The 20547-nt window shown below is 39.0% G+C and overlaps 1 protein-coding gene across 3 annotated transcripts in view; it reads left to right on the top strand.

The window, feature by feature from the left end:
• Positions 1-20547, top strand: part of PSEN1 (presenilin 1) — a 78088-nt gene that overhangs the window by 46996 nt on the left and 10545 nt on the right. For all 3 annotated transcript variants that reach the window (XM_067731406.1, XM_067731397.1, XM_067731415.1), the window contains 4 exons: positions 705-925; positions 5416-5514; positions 12544-12630; positions 15583-15756. In XM_067731406.1, coding sequence (XP_067587507.1) covers positions 705-925; positions 5416-5514; positions 12544-12630; positions 15583-15756 — 581 coding nt within the window. The remainder of the gene's footprint in view (positions 1-704; positions 926-5415; positions 5515-12543; positions 12631-15582; positions 15757-20547) is intronic.

Genomic DNA, 20547 nt, shown 5'->3' with positions numbered 1-20547 from the left:
TAAGATGGAATTCCCCCTCCCAAAATTAAAATACTATTTTCTTCATTATAAAAATTCATTCATTCATTCATTGTGGAAAAAAAAAAAGAAAGAAAGAAAAGAAGAAAAGTTTTAAAAATTCCAGACTCCCATCATCTAAAGATAAGTCCTGCATCTTTTCAGGAACTACTACATCGATCTCTTGCTCTCTCTTCTCACACACTATTTCATGTAAATGAGATCATATTTTTTTTTCAGGCAACAATATATCATGCCTATATCCCATGTTTGTGTGCATGTGTATAAAACATATATTTAATGGCTGCACTAAATTTTATGAAAATAACACCTTATGTCCTAAGCTCTAAAATTTATTTTGCATGTTTAATTTTTTCCAATTTCAGATACTTCAAACAAGCATTTCCCAAAGTATAGAATAGCATTTTAGGTGTTATATGGCCTTTTTTTTTAGTTTTTGTACTTATTTTTACAGCTGTGGCCTGTGATACTGGTTTCCCATTTATATGACTGATACAGAGTTTTCTGTTAAAATAAGCTCAACTTGAGGAAAAAAGTGCATTAATTTAAAGAAAGATATGGTAAAAGTGTGAAGCTGGGATGTGAATATCTAATGAATATCTATGTTAGAACCATAGTTCTAAAAAATGTTTTGATGAAACTTATTGTATGCGAATCTTTTTAGATATCTGTTTAATTTTTTTCAGGGAAGTGTTTAAAACCTATAATGTCGCCATGGACTACATTACAGTTGCACTCCTGATCTGGAATTTTGGTGTGGTGGGAATGATTGCCATTCACTGGAAAGGTCCACTGAGACTCCAGCAGGCATATCTCATTATGATCAGTGCCCTCATGGCCCTGGTATTTATCAAGTACCTCCCAGAATGGACCGCGTGGCTCATCTTGGCTGTGATTTCAGTATATGGTAAAACCCAAGACTGACATTTTGTTCATCACAGAAATACCTCCTGGTGTGTTTTCCTTCCTCTTCTAGTTATCTTGACTTAGGGAAAATGACAACAGTAATGTCCCATAGCTTTTCAGTAAATAATCAGTTAACTCTACTATCTTTTTCATATAAAGATTTCAAATTTTTTGAGGTTAAGTTCTTTAAAAATGTTTTATTAATCCCCCCAGTTTAACTCAGTGATGAGTTAGTGGAAGGATCCATAGACTGCTGGTCCTAAGACTTAGATTCAAATCCCATCGCTACCACTGATAGCCTTCATGACTTTATGAAGGTGATTCGGGCCCTTCGAGCTTCGGTTTCCTCATTTGGAAAATGGGAATAATGCTTCTCAGAATATTTGTCAGAAAGCACTAGCAGAGTGCTTGACACACGTAAAATGCTCAACTAATTTTTTTTTTCCAACTAATTTTTAATATAAAAATTAAGTTAACTACTTTTTATAAGGCAACTTGGGTAGAATTACTCTTTTAAAGGTAAAACTTATTTGGGCAGTGTGAGCTTCATATTTATTAGCAACCCATGTGACATGGGTCCTGAAAAGTCAGAATATACCTTAGCCATGAATAACCAAGATGTGAACTCTGCAACTCTCACTTTGCATAAAAGCCAAAAAGAGATCCGTTTTCAGAGGTCAATTTGTGGTCTCTGTATGATAACTGCAGTGTTCTTTCATCCCTATTCAAATGCTTATTAAAATGTCAGGTGACCTGTAGTAGAAAACCTCATCATTCCCCCTTGATTGATGAATAAAACGTCTGTGGAAATAGAATTCGATTGGCTCTGTTCTCATATTTGAGCAGTCAGTCACAGAACTGTAAAAGTCATATACTCTTTGTGACAGACTTTTCATAGTGACCTTAGGTTGTATAGTATTTGATGGTTTGCAAAGTACTCATCTTTTCATTGCACAGCTGCGATCAAGAATGCCAGTTCTGCGCTCCATCCAGTCAGCAGCTGGTTAATACTTTGCAGTCAGAGATTTTATCAATATGTTCTTCTGTTCCATGCCTTTTTCGACAGGCACAGTTTGCTTTCTCCTTCAAAGGGACACATTATATCTTTACCTAGTGACTCAGGTACTTTAGCAGCCCTACTACTGTTGCACAAAATCTTTGCAGGCTGGATCTTAACCACATCCACCTTTGTCCAGGAGCACAGATACAACATTACACTGATGATATCATCCTCTGAATAAATTCACTGGACCTACTTGGTGAGGACATACAGATATTCACAATAGAGCTCAAAAGGGAGGTGGCATTTCCCTGTACATAGTACAAGGCTCTGCCACCCCAGTTAAATTCCTGAAAGTTACTTGGTAAGCTGAGGGCTTCTGCATCTCTGGCACTGTCAAGAAATAGCAGCTGACCCTCTCTGCGCCCATGATGTTAAAACAAGCCCACTATGTTTTAGGCCCTTTGGGGATCTGGAGGCAATATACTCTTCATTTACAAATTTTACTTAAGCCTATTTATACTGTTACAAATTGGCCCACCTTGAATGGGGACCTCCTACAACATAAGGTTCTAGAATCTGTCCAAATTATAATACAGTAGTTACTTCGTTAGTGTCCCTTCTCCCGCTTTAGAGGCTTTAGCAACGTCTTCTCATACCTCCTGAAATATCTGGATCACTCACTATGATCATAAGTTGCCCACGGATCTCTGGTGTGAGGAACTACACTTTTCAGTCCCATGCTGTACACGTTTAGAATGGCCATTTCTGACTACATACCGAGCTCTCCTGGAAACAGGTTTCCACAGGCCCTGAACCTGTGAAGCTCCAAATCCATCTGCTCCTTATCTCCATATCATGGAGGCAGCATTCTACAAGCTCAGCACAGCCACCGGGGCCTCCTTGCTAAGACAGAAATGTTAGCCATATGATAGAGCTGAGTCTGGGCCCCCTGGAGTATCTCACCCAGAGGAGAGGGTGGACTCTTCTTTCCTTAGTCCCTTGCCAGTTGACAAGGTGCTAGAGGAGGTCACCCCTCTCTTGGACCCCTGGCTACCACGGGAGCCCTTTGGGATCAAATGAGTGAACAAACAGCAGTGGGAGTTTGTACACTTTATGGACAGCATCAAAACTACATGTGAAGGAGCTCACTTGGAGAGCTCTGCTTTTCATTGCTTAATCCAAGCATCCTTGATCAAAGAATGGGATCCAAGGGTCAGCAAAATTAGCTGAACTTCAGGCAGTCGTCTTAATCTGGCCAACAGTTGGCTCCATCTGTGCATTTTTACAGACCCTTGGGACATTGCAAGTGGTCTAGCCACCTGATTCTGCCAGTGGTAGCAACAGCAATTACTTATCCAAGTTTTCCCTCTTTAGGGAAAATAACTGAGAATCTCTTGCCTCACAGATACCAAAAATAGAAATCAAAGTTATACATGTCTCAGTTACGTATTAAACCCACAATACAGGCCTCCTCACTTTATCCACTTTGGAGTTCCAGATATTGTTATAGTGACTATTTCACTTCTAAATATACAATGCTGGGCTCTTGAACAAGGTGTGCAGTGGAACTTTCACCACCATACAGTCTCACACTACAGGCCTCACAAGGCACCATTATGACATACTAGAGCAAGTTAAAACTTGATTAAATGAAACATCAGGGTCGAATCATAATAAAGAGTCTGATTCCATTTTTGATATTAAAAAAAAAATGCCAGTTCTGGAGACAGACTGCCTGGGTTCAAATCCAGACTCTTCTACTCCTATCATTTATTGGGTATGTGGCCACAGACACATTGCTCAACCCCCGAGTCTTAGTTATTATGAAGATTAAATTAAACAATATGTACAGTACACATGTATAATGGTATCTATCAGTAAATATTAGCTGTTTCTTTAAAATGTATAATCCTGTGAAGTAAGCAAGGCAGTTATTCTTGTTTTACTGCTAAGAACCTGAAGTTTGTAGAGGTAAAGTATTTGCCCAAGCTTAACACCATTTGATCTAGAATATGAGTCCTAAGTCCCATATTCTTTCTACTACATTACACTGTTTCTCCCATCAACCCTCTGTTTCTTCCATACATATGCAAATTATCTCCACAGACCTTTGAGTTCCTTTAAAATAAAAGACTTTTGTGCCCAATATTTAGAGTAATGATTCTTAACTCCATTTCCATAAGATCTGAAGATGTCACAAAGATTGTTCTAAGAATTTCAAAACAAAATTAATTTTAATTCACTTTAATTGCTCTAAAAAATAAAGGTTTATCATTTAGCAATTCTATAAGGAGTAGTGTGTCATAAAACCAAGATAGTTACAGGACATCGCAGGTTGAAACAGGTTAGAAATCTCATTATCTCAGAGCACGGCAAATTTCCCTTTTCTCATCCCAAACAAATCAAAATGGAAGCAGTGAGAGTAGAGATTTCTTATGTGCGTGTGTGTGTGTGTGTGTGTGTGTGTGTGTTTTATTGTAGTAGTAGTAGTAGTAGTAGTAGTAGTAGTAGTAGTAGTAGTAGTAGTAGTGTACAAGAAGACATGACCACTTGCAGGTGTGAGGTTTTTTACTTAAATGCATCTGAATGATAGTAATGTCAACACAAACTATTGAATCTTCCTTTACAAATTTACCTATATCTGTTTCCCATTATTAAATGTTTGAAATTATTTTCTGTATTCCTATACTCTGAATTTTCACGACATAGCAAATGTAAGAAAAACTGCAGTTATTGGAGACAGATGGTGGTAGAATCAAGAATAATTTATGCATATTGCTTCCTCCTCCGAGTTGCTGTTTTCATAAAATAAGACACTTTTCAGCACCACATGTATTCTGAGACCTAAATATTTGTGAAGCGCTTTTGACAGGAGAGCTAAAGAAATGCTAAACTCATGCAGAGGTTTATTAGTTATTTTGTTTGAATTTACTGCCCTCTTATTTCAAGTATCCCTAAATAGTACATATACTGTTTTCAAAAAGGGGAGAAGATGAATCTCTTCTACTCTGTTCTTCATATTTTGAAAAGTTAAGTCAAATCCCCTCTATTAAATCCCCTCCTAAAGTAAACCTTCAGTTTGTGGCTCATAGGTATGTTTTGTTTGGAAATGGCTTGTCCTTGTTTCTGCTTTGGAAATTGACAACTGCTCTAGAATAATTCTGTCTTGTCATTATTTCTGCCTCTTCTCTTCAAACTGAGAAGACTTATTCCAAGAACCCAACGATGATACACTGTAAACTAACCAAATAGCAGTCAAACCAAAATGAAGTTTGCACAGGTCTCTGTGTGGTTTTGTGTATTTTGTTTAGATTGTCTCCATCCGCCTCCCCCATCAGCTTACCTGCTGTTTATTTCATATTAATTCAACATCTTTCTGTGTAAAAAAAAATTAAACCTTTTTAATTGGTTAATTCCTCCCTCACACACCCATTTACAAGTTTAACCAATACATTTTTCAGATGTCTTTTCTATTTTCCTTTTTCTAGATTTAGTGGCTGTTTTGTGTCCAAAAGGCCCACTTCGTATGCTGGTTGAAACAGCTCAGGAGAGAAATGAAACTCTCTTTCCGGCTCTTATTTACTCTTGTAAGTATTTCAGAATGATGTTAAGTTAGTGAACAGCTTAGAATTTACAGAGATTCAAACACATGTAATTATGATCATTATCGTGGTACTTTTTCTCACCTTAAATACATAGCATTGATGGAAATGCTGCAGATCTGTTTCCTTGCAAATTATTATCTTCTGCCTGACATTGGTTCAAGAGAGTTTTCAGTATGTGTGGAGATAGAAGAAATATTTAGAGATTGAGGAGTCAGTATTCTCATTTAAAATCTTATTAATCAAGAACTATTGAGTACTTGTTATATACATATATTGTAGGTGGATCTTGCACTAGCATGTTGAAAGAATTGTACTTTTCCTTCAGAATGTGTTTGCCCTTTGTTTGGTTTTAGAGTCATACACTTCCTAATCATTCAGTAACTATTTATTCATCATTGACCTGATCTGCTCCCACAGAGCACTGTGGAGGATATAAAGATGATTAAGAGGGACTTCCCTGGCTGTCCAGTGGTTAAGACTCCATGCTTCCAATGCAGGGGGCCTGGTTGGGGAACTAAGATCCCACCTGCCATGGCATGGCCAAAAACTAAATTAAAAAAAAAAAAAAAGATGATTAAGATACTTTGCTTTCCCTCAGAGTGCATTTGCTTACATTTTTTTTTTTGGCTGTGCTGCACGGCATGTGAGATCTTAGTTCCCCGACCAGGAATCGAACCCAAGCCCTCAGCAGTGAAAACTCAAGAGTCGTAACCACTGGACCGCTAGGGAATTCCCTTGCTTACAATTTAGAAGTGAGATAAGACAAGTATATAAACAACATTCGAGGCAGGCTGTTATCCGATTATTCAGAAGGAACGCAAAATGCAGAAAGAGCTCAAAACAGGGAAAATCTAAATGGGGAATCAGAGAAAGGCTTCATGGAAGAGACAGCATTTGGATTGAACCTTCAAAGGGTGGGTAGGATTTCAGCAAGTGCAGATGGAAGAGTCATTTCCAAAAGTGGGCTTGGGGACTTCCCTGATGGCGCAGTGGTTAAGAATCCGCCTGCCAGTGCAGGGGACACGGGTTCGGTCCCTGATCCGAGAAGATCCCACATGCCACGGAGCAACTAAGCCCCTGTGCCACAACTACTGAGCCTGCGCGCCACAACTACTGAAGCCCGCGCAGCAACAAAGACCCAATGCAGCCAAATAAATTTTTTTTTTTTAAAGTGGGCTTGTCACAAAGAATGGCTTGGAGGCATAAGTGTGGGGCATCTTCTTCAAATTTCAAGTGTTTCAGTTGACTAGAACATGGAGTACAAAATAGGGAGAGTACTAGGAGATGGGTTTGGAATGGCACTCAGGGCAAGATCACGGATAGCTTTGAGGGACTGGTTTAGATCTCTGTATTCTATTCATGATCACTTGGGAATCACAGAAGGTTCTTAACAGAAGACTAATGTGATCAGAGCTGTGCCTTTGTAAGCTTGCAGCATTGTGCAAGATGAACGGAAGGGAGAGAGAACGGGAAGCATAACTAAACAGATATTGCCATGATCTAGGTGGAAAGTAATGAGAGTCTGAATTATGGGATAGGTAATGGCAGTCAAGGGAAAGGCCTTGATGAGAGCTTTTGGAGGTAGTTTCAGTCATTCTTAGTGACGAGTGAGAGAAGTTTAAAGCTTAAAGGGAGGATGATAAAGAAGAGAGGTTTTTCTTATTTGAGAAATCTGTGTAGTGTTGCCTGTAGCCCATATCTAATTTTCTTGGCAGGACCTGTGAGCCATCCAGGTAGAAATTTCCGGCAGGAGTTTAGAAATGAAGTACCAGTGCAAAGGAAAAGGTTGATAATAGAGATGCAGAATTGAAGAACATCAGCATGGAGGTGACAGTTGCAACTGTGGGAGTGGATGAGTGATTCAAATCAAAGGAGAAGAGAAGAGGACACCAGGAGTAGATCTTTGTCAACTACTATGTTTAGAGAGTGAGAAATGAAGAGAAAATAGTAAATGGAACATAAAATATCAGAAAATTGGGAAAACCAGCATTTTTCACTTAGCAATAGCATGACTGTTTTTTCATATCAGTACATGAAATGTCTGCATAGTTTTCTCTTATATAGATATTAAATAAAGGGTATCTTTATTGATCATTTCCCATTACAAACAATGCTTGCAGAGAACATTTATGAATTTGTGAATATTGTTGTACAGATACATTCATAGAAATGGAATTGCTGAGTCAAAGGACGTGTGCCTTTAAATTTTGATAGATAGTGCCAGATTGCCTCCTCAAAAGGCTATACCAGGGCTTCCCTGGTGGCGCAGTGGTTGGGAGTCTGCCTGCCGATGCAGGGGACACGGGTTCGTGCCCCGGTCCGGGAGGATCCCACGTGCTGCGGAACGGCTGGGCCCATGGGCCGTGGCCGTGGCCGCTGGACCTGCGCGTCTGGAGCCTGTGCTCTGCAATGGGAGAGGCCACAGCAGTGAGAGGCCCGCATACCACAAAAAAAAAAAAAGGCTATACCAATTTATATTCCCTTCAGTAGTGTGAAGGTCCTAATTAACTAACACCTTCATTATCACTTGTTTGTGTATGTGTATGGGAAACTAATAGACAACATCTTGTTTTAGTTTTCATCTTGGCTTATTGACTAATAACTATTAGTTAATAGTAAGTAATAACTATTAGTAATTAATAACTTAGTTAATAGTAAGTAATAACTATTAATGATTATTTGGACTTTTTAGTCTATTTTTTAGCTGCATGTTTAAATTTCTTGTTTTATGACTGGCTTGGTATTGTATTTTTCCATATTTTTAGAATTAATTTTTAATTATACAAGTAATACATTAATACTTTATCATTGAAAAAATTTTTGAATTACAGATAAAGTTAAATTTCATTGTAACTGTCATCCCCAATCTTAATACTTTACCAAGCAGTTACTTACCAGTATTATCAGTGTGATATATATCCTTGTGGACTTTTGGCCTATTTATCTGTTGAGTTATTGAAAAAGCAGAGTTTCAAGAAGGAGAGAATGTCAGATGCTATAAAGAAGTGAAGGATGATGAGGACTAAGTAAACCATATAGAGTTTGGTGCTTTAGACATCTTTAGTGACATTTAAGAGAGCAATTTCAGTAGAATGATAGGACCAGAAGCAGTATTCCAAAGGGCGGAAAGTGTGCGTCTGTGTGTGTGTGTGTGTCTGTCTGGGTTTTGCTGGCACTGGCAGTGGAAGTGATACAGTGGACAGAGACTGGGTGATGAAGAAGGAGAGGTAAGTATCACCTACTAGTTCACAGGCAGAGCAGTGGTGACTTGAGAAGAGAACAGGTATGAGGAAAGATGGTTCCAGGAGAGAGAAGGTTGAGGGAAAGGAGCCAGTGGAGAAAGGCTTTGAAGAGACCAGCAAAAAGAAGTAATTACTGGAGCAAAGTAATAAACAAAGCAGGTAGAAATAACTCTAAGAGTTCAGTAAGAGGAATTAGATGAGAATAGTGAAAGACCCGGAAGGAAGGAAAAGACAGAAAAGCAGAAGATAGTGGAACGTAGAGAGAGGTCAAGTTGGGAGCACGTGTTAGTTCACCTCAGTCTTTCTTGTGAACTTGCTTGAAGTCCCTGTTGTACTCTATATTTTTTAATTGTGGATGTCAAAGTGAAGGGATTGTGAGTTTTAAATTTTTTCTTAGTTTTAGGATTTTACATTTTTCTACCGTTGTATCTATTGTTAGTACCACGATAATGCTGTGTAACAAACCACCTCACAACTTAATGCCTTAGGGGACTTCCCTGGTGGCACAGTGGTTAAGAATCCACCTGCTACTGCAGGGCACACGGGTTCGAGCCCTGATCCAGGAAGATCCCACATGCCGTGGAACAGCTAAGCCCGTGCGCCACAACTACTGTAGCCCGTGTGCCTAGAGCCCGTGCTCCGCAACAAGAGAAGCCGCCGCAGTGAGAAGCTCAAGCACCGCAACGAAGAGTAGCCCCCACTCGTCACAACTAGAGAAAGCCTGCATGCAGCAAAGAAGACCCAACGCAGCCAAAAATAAATAAATAAATTTATTTTTTTTAAAAAAACAACTTAATGCCTTAAAAATAATTATCAGTCACCATCAGTCCTGCACCTGCGGGTCAGTTGACTCAGCTGATCAGACTTGGCTGTGGTACCTCTGCTCCACATGTTCCCTGTCCTCCTTGGGCCAGTGGGTTAACTGAAGATGTTCTTGTATCTGGAGAAACAAGAGGGCAGCAGGCCTGTTAAGTATTAGCACACTGTCATCTCTGTCCATGTGCCATTGGTTGAAGCAAGTCACATAGCTGAGTCCCTGGTCAGGAAGAGGAAACTGCATTCCAATCTCAGCGAGACCATGGCAAGAGTGTGGGTGCAGGAGGGGTGAAGAAAGGATCTTTCAGTCTGCCACAACGTTAAGCATGTATGTTAATTTTATACTCAGAAAAAGGATTTACTGTTTTTAAAAAAATCATTCGTATATAATATGAATTTTTAAAAACTCAAGTCTGTATAACAATCAATATTGAGATATTTTTGCAGTAATTCCACACATACGGGAAAATATAAGCATAAAACTTTACCTCCTGTGTAGATGAAATAGGTTCAAGAAAGTATCTGTTCTCATGAAATACTGAATCTTTAGTGAGCATTTCATAAATCACTGAGTTTGACAGGTTTTTTTTCAAGTAGAATATACAAAAAACAGCAATATTAATCAGTTCTTTCCCCCTGAAATGGATATAAACACTAATATGAAAAGTTTTTAAGTCAGTCCTCTCAGTTTTTTGTTCTTTAAAACTACAATCCTTTGATGCATTTGTATACTCCCCAGTTAAAAGTATTCAGTTTGCAAAAGAGTCTTACCCTCAGGAAACATGTGAGCATTTTTGTTTGTTTTCTCTATCCCTTGTTTGGACAGGAAGAATGTACACCTACTCTTTGGTAGCTTTTCAGAAAACAAAGATAACAGTTCCTTGAGGTTGACCATTATGTAAAGTTTTTCTCTGATTTCATATCAGTTTGGGAAGTTTTTAGATTGTTAATTTTTAATTCGCATATTTTTCTATTGATCTAAGCTGTTTGGTGTTAAGTTGAAAGATTGGAAAGCGGGTTTTTTAGATATTATTTTAGTAATGTTAATTCATTCAGCAAATATATATTCTGCTCATGATAATTTACATCAGGGGTTAGCAAACTACTGCCCATAGCCAAATCTGGCCCGTGGCCTGTTTTTGTATAGGCCTGAAAGCTAAGAATGGTTTTTACATCTTTAAAGAGTTAATGAAAAAGAAAAGAACAAAGAAGAATATGTGACAGAGGCCAGATGTTGACCCACAAGCCCCAATATTTACTATCCGGCCCCTTACAGAAAAAGTTTGCTGACCCTTGATTTCCATGGCTAATATTAAGTGTTAAACGAGTTTGTAGCTTTATCTTTCTATACTTGCATAAAGAAAGAAAATCAAATAGATACCTGCTGCCTTCATTGCCAAGAAGACTACAGAAATTCGTAAACCCGGTGGTTGCCCTGTTTCCTCTTCATTGGGTTTGGATTTAGTTACAGTGAATCCCCAACCTGGCTAATATTCACTTTGATCAGTTAGTCAGGTTATCATATAATGGAACTTGTCTGACCTCTGAATTACAAAGCTATGGTGAATGAGTAAGTGCAGCTATTACAGGATTTTTATCCTCTTTGGTTATGTATTTCTTTCATAAGCTAGTCAAGAAGCCTTAGAGTATTAGGAAAATGGATATAATTGTAAAATCAGTGATGCCAGAGAAACAGAAAATGCCAAGTATCTTGTTTAAAATTGCTTACCATTACTGGATTGGACTCAGGTTGCTGCTGTCTTGGTTTCTGCTGTCACCCTGTATGGCACATGTTTGTATGTATTTTTGTATTATTGTTGGTGTATCTTCAGGATAAATTCCAAAAGTGTTATTGCTGGGTCAGGGGGTAAATGTACATGTAGTTTTGTTAGATGTTACCAAATTCCCCGCCATGTTTCATCCTACCTGCAGTATGTAAGAGAAGCACCATTTTAAAGTATTCACATTGCCTCTTAATTAAAATGCGACAAGATGTGTGTGTATATCTAGAGCTATATAGATATATTGATATATATGTATTTTTGTGGAGGGGACATAGAAAAGGCAGTTGACCATCCGTTTATGTTTATTGCTTTTAACTTTTTTTTTTTTCTTATTCCCTGTATATAACACAGTTTAGCATTATTGAAAATCCCAGAAGTAAGACATAACATGAAGGGAACATATTCGTTGCATCTTTCGAATTACAGTAATTCATCCGATGCTTTGTGAGCCCCAGTTTGTCCTCTAATTTAGTTCCAATAAGTAATTTTCACCAGTGAATTCACACTGTTTTAGGATATTCAACTAGTCGAGCTGTTGTTTCAGTGGAGTCTTGCTGGCCTGAACAATTTTCCTTCTGGTTACTTTTCAGGGATTATAAATAACAATGAGCAGTTGTATTATAGCAGCTACAGTTTGAAAGCTACAGTAAATGTCCAGTTTCAGAAATTTTTTTTATCTGCCACAATCAAAGAGAACCTTTTGTGGTTTTTATTTTTTTAATAAATTTATTTATTTATTTTCGGCTGCATTGGGTCTTTGTTGCTGCATGAGAGCTTTCTCTAGTTGCGGCGAGTGGGGGCTGCTCTTCATTGCGGTGCGCAGGCTTCTCACTGTGGTGGCTTCTCTTGTTGCAGAGCACGGGCTCTAGGCGCACAGGCTTCAGCAGTTGTGGCGCGCGGGCTTAGTTGCTCCACAGCATGTGGGATCTTCCTGGACCAGGGCTCGAACGCGTGTCTCCTGCATTGGCAGGCGGATTCTTAAGCACTGCACCACTAGGGAAGCCCCGTCCCAGTAGTTTTTAATATGCATTTGCTTCTGATTGTTAGGGATTCTTATGGTGACATTAAGAAGATTGGTGATTTGTGTGGAGAAATAACAGCCTGCTCTCTATTCGTGAGCTTCCTTTTGTGTTTCCAGTCCTTACCTGGACTTCTGTCTTTCTCAACAGCAACAATGGTATGGTTGGTGAATATGGCAGAAGGAGACCCAGAAGCCCAAAGGAAGGTATCCAAAAACTCCAATTATAATGCACAAAGTAGGTGGCTTTTATTTGATAATTTCCTGGTTTTCACGGTCATTGTCATCTTATGAGTTATGAAGCAATGATTTTTTAACCACTTTCTTTTGAGAATCTCCTGGAAGCTGTGGTAATACCTAGCAAACACAGATAAATATTTGAGTTCACATGCTCCAAACCCAACAATCAGCCAGGGCACCCTAGGTTAAGAATTTCTGCCATTAAACACCATTAATTCCAGTGTGGAAAGGTTCAAGTTGAAGCTATGGTTTTAAAAAGGTAGAATAAACACTCTCTTCAAACATGTAAAAATGAGAACCTCTTGTCTGACAAGTCCAGAGTAACTGAAATATAATTTGATTTGAGTTGTGATAATGTTTATGTTGAGAAGATAAAATATTCCAGGTGGACATGACTTTCTGGAGGAGGGTAAGAATGATGACCTAGGATGGGAGATTGAAAGGCCCACTTGTGGATACTACAGAAGGTGTTAAGGCAAACACAAGTTAGGAGGAGTTATAATTAGAAAAGTTGAGGAATAACAGCACAATATCAATAGTCAAAAAGAAAGGAAACCTTTTTTTTTAAGAAAAACAAGGACTAACCTTATGAGGAAGCTGACAAACAGAGGCGGAATAAAGGTTGGTCAGAGAAGAAAAAAGGGCCTTAATTGAGTTGCCGTTTGTCAGGAAAGGGAGAGTTTAGGTTTTCTAGAGCCAAGAAAACTGCTGTTCTAGCATTTGGGTAACTGCAAGGAGGACGCTTTCAACTTAGAATTTGCGTATTTGGGACCAAAAGATATTAGGCCCATTCTGCAATGAGCGAGGCAGCAAAACAGGGTGACATTAGACCAGCAGTAGACCTAGTAGAGAAGTGGGAAATAGAGGAAACAGTTGCTCCAGGTCTGGTTGTTGTGTTAACCTTGTTAAGCTAAAGAAAATTGAAAGATTAGTTGTCTGTGAGTATACATGTATATATATGTGAGTATGAGTGTCTTTTGGGTACATCAAGATTTTGTTCTTTTGACAAATGTTGATTGAGCACCTGACTGTGTGCCCAGTATTTGTTAGGCACTGGGGATATAGCTCTGAACGAGAGGTCCCATTCCTGTGGAGTTTATAGCGTATTTGGGGAGACACGCATGTTGAACAAATAATTCATTCAGGTTGTGATAAGCACTACAAAGGAGAAGTGTAAGTTGCTATGAAAGTTTATAGTGGAAGAATTTCATTTGTTCTGGAAAGTTAGGAGGGCTTCCCTGGGGAAGTGATAAAAGGAGATGGCCAGCCAAAGAGAGGAAGAAGAGCTTTCTAGAAGAGGAAGCACCATGGGCAAGAACCTTGAAGTGAGGAGGAGCTGGGTGAGCTGCAGAGTTCCTCAGTGGGAGTGTGGTGGGTGTTTCGGGTGGGCGTTCTTCATTGTGCTGACTCCCCTCACATTGTTTAGCATTCCTGTCCCCTCACCCACTAAATGCCAAGGGTAGCTTCGAGGTTTGCAATAACCAAAAACTCCCCCTCCTAGTTATTTCCAAACATCCCATGGAAGGGAGGTGCTACCCCCAGTTGAAAACCTCTGTGTTATAGGAACTAGAAGTTAGTTTGGAGCAAGGGGGTGTAGGATTCCAAGAGGGATGTCTGTAAAGGAAGAAAGTAATAGAACTCAGAGGTTGCCCGAGTGCACCTAAGATAAAAACATCAAGATACAGCATTATGAGCGTGCTATTTATAATTAATTATGGAGGTAAATACCAAAATAAACAGCTGAAAGGGTTGAAGGTAGGGTGAGGGTCGGGAGTGAGGAGGGATAGGGCAGAGCAGGCACTGATGTTTTTATTTCTAAATCGCATACTTTTATGATTTTATAAACTAGCTCAGGGAAGATTCAGGTTTTGTGGAGACCTGGTTAAGAAAACAATGCAAATTAAAAATACAAAATTGCTAGAGCCCCTTTCAGAAAAATGTCCATGCAAGCGAGAGGCCTGAAGTATGCAAGCTTCATTTATTCATAGTAGATGAATAAATATGAACATGTATTAATTTTATAAAAAAATAAATGAGAAAAAAGAGTATTATCAACTTCACTTATGTATTTTAATTATTTTTGATGTATGGAAGGTTCTTGAGACAATCATGTTATACTCAGAATTTTCAGGCAGACCGAGTCATTATAACAAAATGACTAACTAGCCCATAAAAAAATTCACTCCCTCCTTTCCCATCCTCCCAGCCCCCAATAGTGGTCTACTTGTATAACTTAGTCACTAAAGCCAGTGGTGAGTACCATCGATCAGTGAGTGCCAGCAGCCCCAGCTGCAAAGATCAGAAGAAATGTTCTCTCACCTGACCGGAAGTCCTGAGGTGTAGGCATTTGCACGGCTGGCTAATTTTATGACTGGATAATTATCAGGGGCCCCGGTTCTTTCCCGTCTTCCTGCTCTGCTACCCTTAGATATGAGCCTGGTCCTCAGCCCTCTGCTCCTCATGGTCACAAGATGACGACTGCAGTGCCAGGCATCATATCCAGATAACACAACATCCAGGGGAAGAAAGGGGCTGTTTGTGTCTCCTTACGTCTCTCTCAAGGAGTGAGAAAACTTTTCCCCAAATTTCCAGCAGACTTTGTCTCACCACACATTGGCTGGTACCAACCCCACAGCTTTAGAGCTTTCATTGGGAAGAGGAATTGTAGGATGACCACACTTAGCTTGGACTGAACTGGATTTACCACCGGAGTCATGGGTGGGAGGTGGAAACCCAAATAAATCAGTACTCTGCCCTGAGGAAAAAAGGGGAGAAATAGCTGTTGGGGAAGCAACCAACAGGCATTGAAATAACCCGTGATTTGTGGTTTAAGAGCCAGCTAACCCACCTAGTTACGATGACAGGTAATTACTGTTTCCATGTAATTTTCTTAAGGGTATTAAGAGATTTTTCTAAATATTACAACTGTGATGTTCACTTTTTCTTGAAGGCACAGAAAGTGAGTCACAAGACCCCGTGACAGAGAGTGATGATGGCGGCTTCAGCGAAGAGTGGGAAGCCCAGAGGGACAGTCGCCTGGGGCCTCATCACTCTACGGCTGAGTCGCGATCTGCTGTACAGGATCTTTCCAGCAGCATCGTGGCCAGTGACGACCCAGAGGAAAGTATGTGCCTTTCTCTACATTGGAAATTCATGGATTCCTTTAGGTGCTGCAGTATCAAACTCTCCCAAAATAAAATGAATCAAAGTGTTACAGTCCAATTCTAAACAGCAGTGCAGCTTTTAGTAGGAAATAATAGTTGGTGCTTTTCTCATAGTTAAATCTGTTAATGGACCAAATTCTGCACCTCAGATTTTTGAAATTATCCCTTTACAGCCTGATCTTTGGCATTGATTTTATAAGGTAAAAAAAAAAAATTTAATATTATTCTGATAAGACTTCATGTCTACAAAATTTTCATTAATATATTTCACTCTTGCTGCACAGAGACCTATGGATTTAAATGCTTCACCCTTTTACATTGTTACTGCCCTTTTTCGGCAAGCACTGTATTTTATTAATTTTAAAGAACATCAAAGGGATTTAGGTTCTCTGCAGAAATGTAAGAGTTTGTTCAGTGTCTAAGGTGTGCTGTCACTGGGATTCAGGTCAGCAATTGGGGCTTCTTAGGATATTAGCCAGTAGAGCCCCCTGGTTAGGGCTCAGTCATCTCTTTACTTATTCTTAGTTAGAGAGGTGATTTACTGAATAAGAAGAGATTAGCACATTTCCCAACTAAGTTACCCTCAATTTTTTCGTTTTCAAGTGAAACGCTTTCAAGTGAAACGCTTGATTAAAATATTACAGCGGGGCTTCCCTGGTGGCGCAGTGGTTGAGAGTCTGCCTGCTGATGCAGGGGACACGGGTTCGTGCCCCGCTCCGGGAAGATCCCACATGCCGCGGAGCGGCTGGGCCCGCGAGCCATGGCCGCTGAGCCTGTGCGTCCAGAGCCTGTGCTCCGCAGCGGGAGAAGCCACAACAGTGAGAGGCCCGCGTACCGGAAAAAAAAAAAAAAAAAAAAAAATTACAGCGAAAATATTAAGTAGTTTCAAAGAAACAGACACTAGATTCCTTAGCTTCTCTAATCACTATTAATTGTGATCTTGACCTTATCCTTCAGCTTGATCAGAACACTTCTTACAACTCACCATTAGTCTTTTATCTGGGTCAGAACCTGGGCAGATCCATGACTTTGGTGCTGGGCGAGTTTTCCAGATTTTAGAGCCATCTGCAGCCTGCAGCTTTCACACTCTGGGAAACCAGACACAGTTGCCTCCTCTTATGGCCAGCCTTGAGCTTGCGTTTGCTGATGTTTTCTCTGCCTTCAAAGTTATCACTGTAATTAGTTGCCTCTTCTCTTCCTTTCCTCTTTTCTCAAAGATGCATACAGCCAAAAGAAAGAAATATAGCTGTTAAGCATAGCTGCAGTGTGATTCTTTCACGACTGCCTTTCCTACTTGAAGATTCTCTCTCCTGATCATTTCTTCATGTCCTTCTCTTCATCTCTAACTTTTTTTTTTTTTTTAAGAAAAACCCAAGTATTGCCCCTTCTAACTTCAGATTAATATTTTCTTTATCTGGGACCAATATAAACTAATAATTGGTATTGTTTCCTTATCTTAGCATCCAGAACACACATAACCATATCAGATTGCATTAGTGTGTTAAACCAGAGTTGTTACAGAAAAGTCTCAGTTTACAATAGAATTTGACATGTAAAGGCACATGTGTCTTCCAGAACAACCTTTTAAAAATCAAAAATTAATCAGAAAGCTGAACACTGAGACATTTTAATTAGAAATGTAAAACATGTTTATTCAATGTGCAGTTGGTCTTCTAGTGAATTTCAAACTACACTTCTTCCAAACTTCATGCCCATAGCAAGCCTCAGTGTACTACTGATAGATTTAAAATTTATCAGAGTAGTGAAATTAACCTGTTGTTTCCAGGAGTAGAAATTTAACTCATAGAGGTTCTTTTTCTATAACCTCAAGGGAAGAGTGGGAGATGGATTTTGTTATTTTCTTCAAGTGGAGGAAGAGGTTTTAGTAGTTAAAACACAAAATAATAAATTTCAGGAAGTTTTTTATATGTTTCTGTTTATTAAAAAGATAGTAGGAAATATTCATTATTTTATTATGTTATAGTTACATTTAAGCTAGGCATATATTCTGCTAGATGTCCTATAGCGAAATCTTACAATTAAAGTAAATATTCACCATCATTTATTATTTTTACCGTGTCTTATGTTTGGTAGACCTGCAAATGCCCCTTTTAATACGAAAGGAACTCCATCATTACTTAAAATTATTTTTCAGAGTGGCCAAAACAAAGCAAAACAATAGGAGACCTAGACAGCAGTAAAGCAACTAGCATCCAATCTCAGCATTAGCACTTGGCAGTGGAATACTGATAATACTTATGTCTAACTTAAGCACTTTCCATTGCTGTGATTTTAGTTGTTTGGCCATGGCATATCTTTACTGAATAAATCCAAGAAGCTGTTTAAAGAAAACATATTCCCGAGCAACATGATTTTTCTTAGGTTTTATATACTGATTCATCCAGGCTCTTCTGGTTATGGAATATAACTTGTTGCTTCAGTAAGTGCCTAAAGAAAAAAAATTGATGGTTACTTCTTTGTTTCCTGACTCTTTTAATTTTGCTAATAAAATACATCTATATTTCTCTCTCCATTAAAATGAATTCTGTAGAATATAACTAGCATTTGCCATAATATTGTTATTATTTAAACAAACATAAGCCTTTAAATGAAAAAGATGTGAGGCTATAATTTTAAGCTTGACTTGGTACATTATTTTTGTTTATTTTTTGATACCTCTGTTGAGACGTAATTCGCATACTGTACAATTCACCCATTTAAAGGGGTGACATTAGTATATTCACAGAATTGTTCAACCATCACCACAATTGATTTTAGAACATTTTCAACACCCCATAAAGAAACCCCGTACTCCTTAACATCACCTCTTCAATCCCTCTCATTCCCCGCCATTTAAAGTGGACAATGCAATGGTTTTTGTTAATAAATTTATTTATTTATTTATTTATTTATGGCTGTGTTGGGTCTTTGTTGCTGTGTGCGGGCTTCCTCTAGTTGCAGCGAGAAGGGGTGCACAGGCTTCTCATTGCAGTGGCTTCTCTTGTTGCGGAGCACAGGCTCTAGGCACGTGGGCTCAGTAGTTGTGGCATGCGGGCTCAGTAGTTGTAGCTCATGGGCTCTAGAGCTCAGGCTCAGCAGTTGTGGCGCACGGGCTTAGTTGCTGCGTGGCATGTGGGATCTTCCTGGACCAGGGCTTGAACCTGTGTCCCCTGCACTGGCAAGCGTATTCTTAACCACTGCGCCACTGGGGAAGTCCGCGATGGTTTTTATTATAGTTGTGCAACCATCACCACATGCTAATATTAGAATATGTTCATTACCTCAGAAAGAAACCCTGTACCCATTACCCCTATTCCCCCCAGCACCAACAAATATACTATCATAATAGATTTGCCTCTTCTGGACATTTCATATAAATGGAATCATACACTATATGGTTCTTTGTACTGATTTCTTTCATATAGCATTATGTTTTCAGGTTTTTTCTATGTTGTAACATGTATTAGCATTTCGTTTCTTTTTATAGCCAAATAATATTCCATTGTACGGATATGTCACATTTATCATCCATTCATCAGTTAATAGGCATCTAGATTGTTTCCATTTTGAGCTATTATGCATAGTGTTGTGTGAACATTCATGTACACATCTGTGTGGACACATGGTTTTATTTCTCTTAGGTATATACCTACAAGTAGAATTACTGAGTCATGTGGTAACTCTATGTTTAACATTTTGAGGAACTACCAGACTGTTTTCCAAAGTGTCTGCACCATTTTACATTCCCCGCAGCAGTGTATGAATGTTCCAATTTTTCCACAGCCTCACCAACACTTGTTATTATTTGTCTTTTTAATTATAATCATTCCTAGTGGGTGTAAAGTGGTATGTCATCAGGGTTTTGATTTGCATTCTTCTGATGGCTAATAATGTTGAGTATCTTTTTGTGTGCTAATTGGCCACTTGTATATTTTTTTGGAGAACTGTCTATTCAGATCCATTGCCCATTTTGGGGGTCCTTTTTTATTATTGAGTTGTAATAGTTTTTGATATATTCTCTAGACACAAGTCTCTTATCAGAGAAATGCAAAATTTTTCTTCTGCATTATTTTTAAAAATTCATTTCTATAGCATTTTTTTTCTGAACAACTTAGTTTCTTTCAGTTAGTTTCTTTTTTTAAATTTTATTTATTTTATTTATTTATTTCTGGCTGCACTGGGTCTTCGTCGCTATGCGTGGGCTTTCTCTAGTTGCGGAGAGCAGGGGCTACTCTTCGTTGCAGTGTGCGGGCTTCTCATTGCAGTGGCTTCTCTTGTTGCGGAGCACAGGCTCTAGAGCACAGGCTCAGTAGTTGTGGTGCACGGGCTTAGTTGCTCCGCGGCATGTGGGATCTACCCAGACCAGGGCTCGAATCCGTGTCCCCTGCATTGGCAGGCGGATTCTTAACCACTGCATCACCAGGGAAGTCTTTAGTTATTTTCTTATAGTACTTACTATTTGGAATCAAAAGTATTTCTAAGGCTGTCATTTGTTTAGCCTCTGTGTGTGCCAAGAACTTTTCCTGTATTATTTTTAACGCTGATACCAACCTTGTGAAATAGCTCTGTAATCCCCATCTTGTAGCTGAAGAATTTGAGCATTAAAGAAGTTAGTAAACTTGCCCTGGATCACACTAGTACCTAAATAGTAGAGTTGGACTCTTCTCCACAACTGAAACTGGTGATAATATTCATCAGTCTGGGAAGGTTAGCAAGTTAAAGGATAACTGACCATGTAATTCATAGCATCG

This window comes from Pseudorca crassidens, chromosome 1, assembly GCF_039906515.1.
Source record: "Pseudorca crassidens isolate mPseCra1 chromosome 1, mPseCra1.hap1, whole genome shotgun sequence".
Taxonomy (NCBI): domain Eukaryota; kingdom Metazoa; phylum Chordata; class Mammalia; order Artiodactyla; family Delphinidae; genus Pseudorca; species Pseudorca crassidens.
This window is presented reverse-complemented; position numbering and strand designations above follow the sequence as displayed.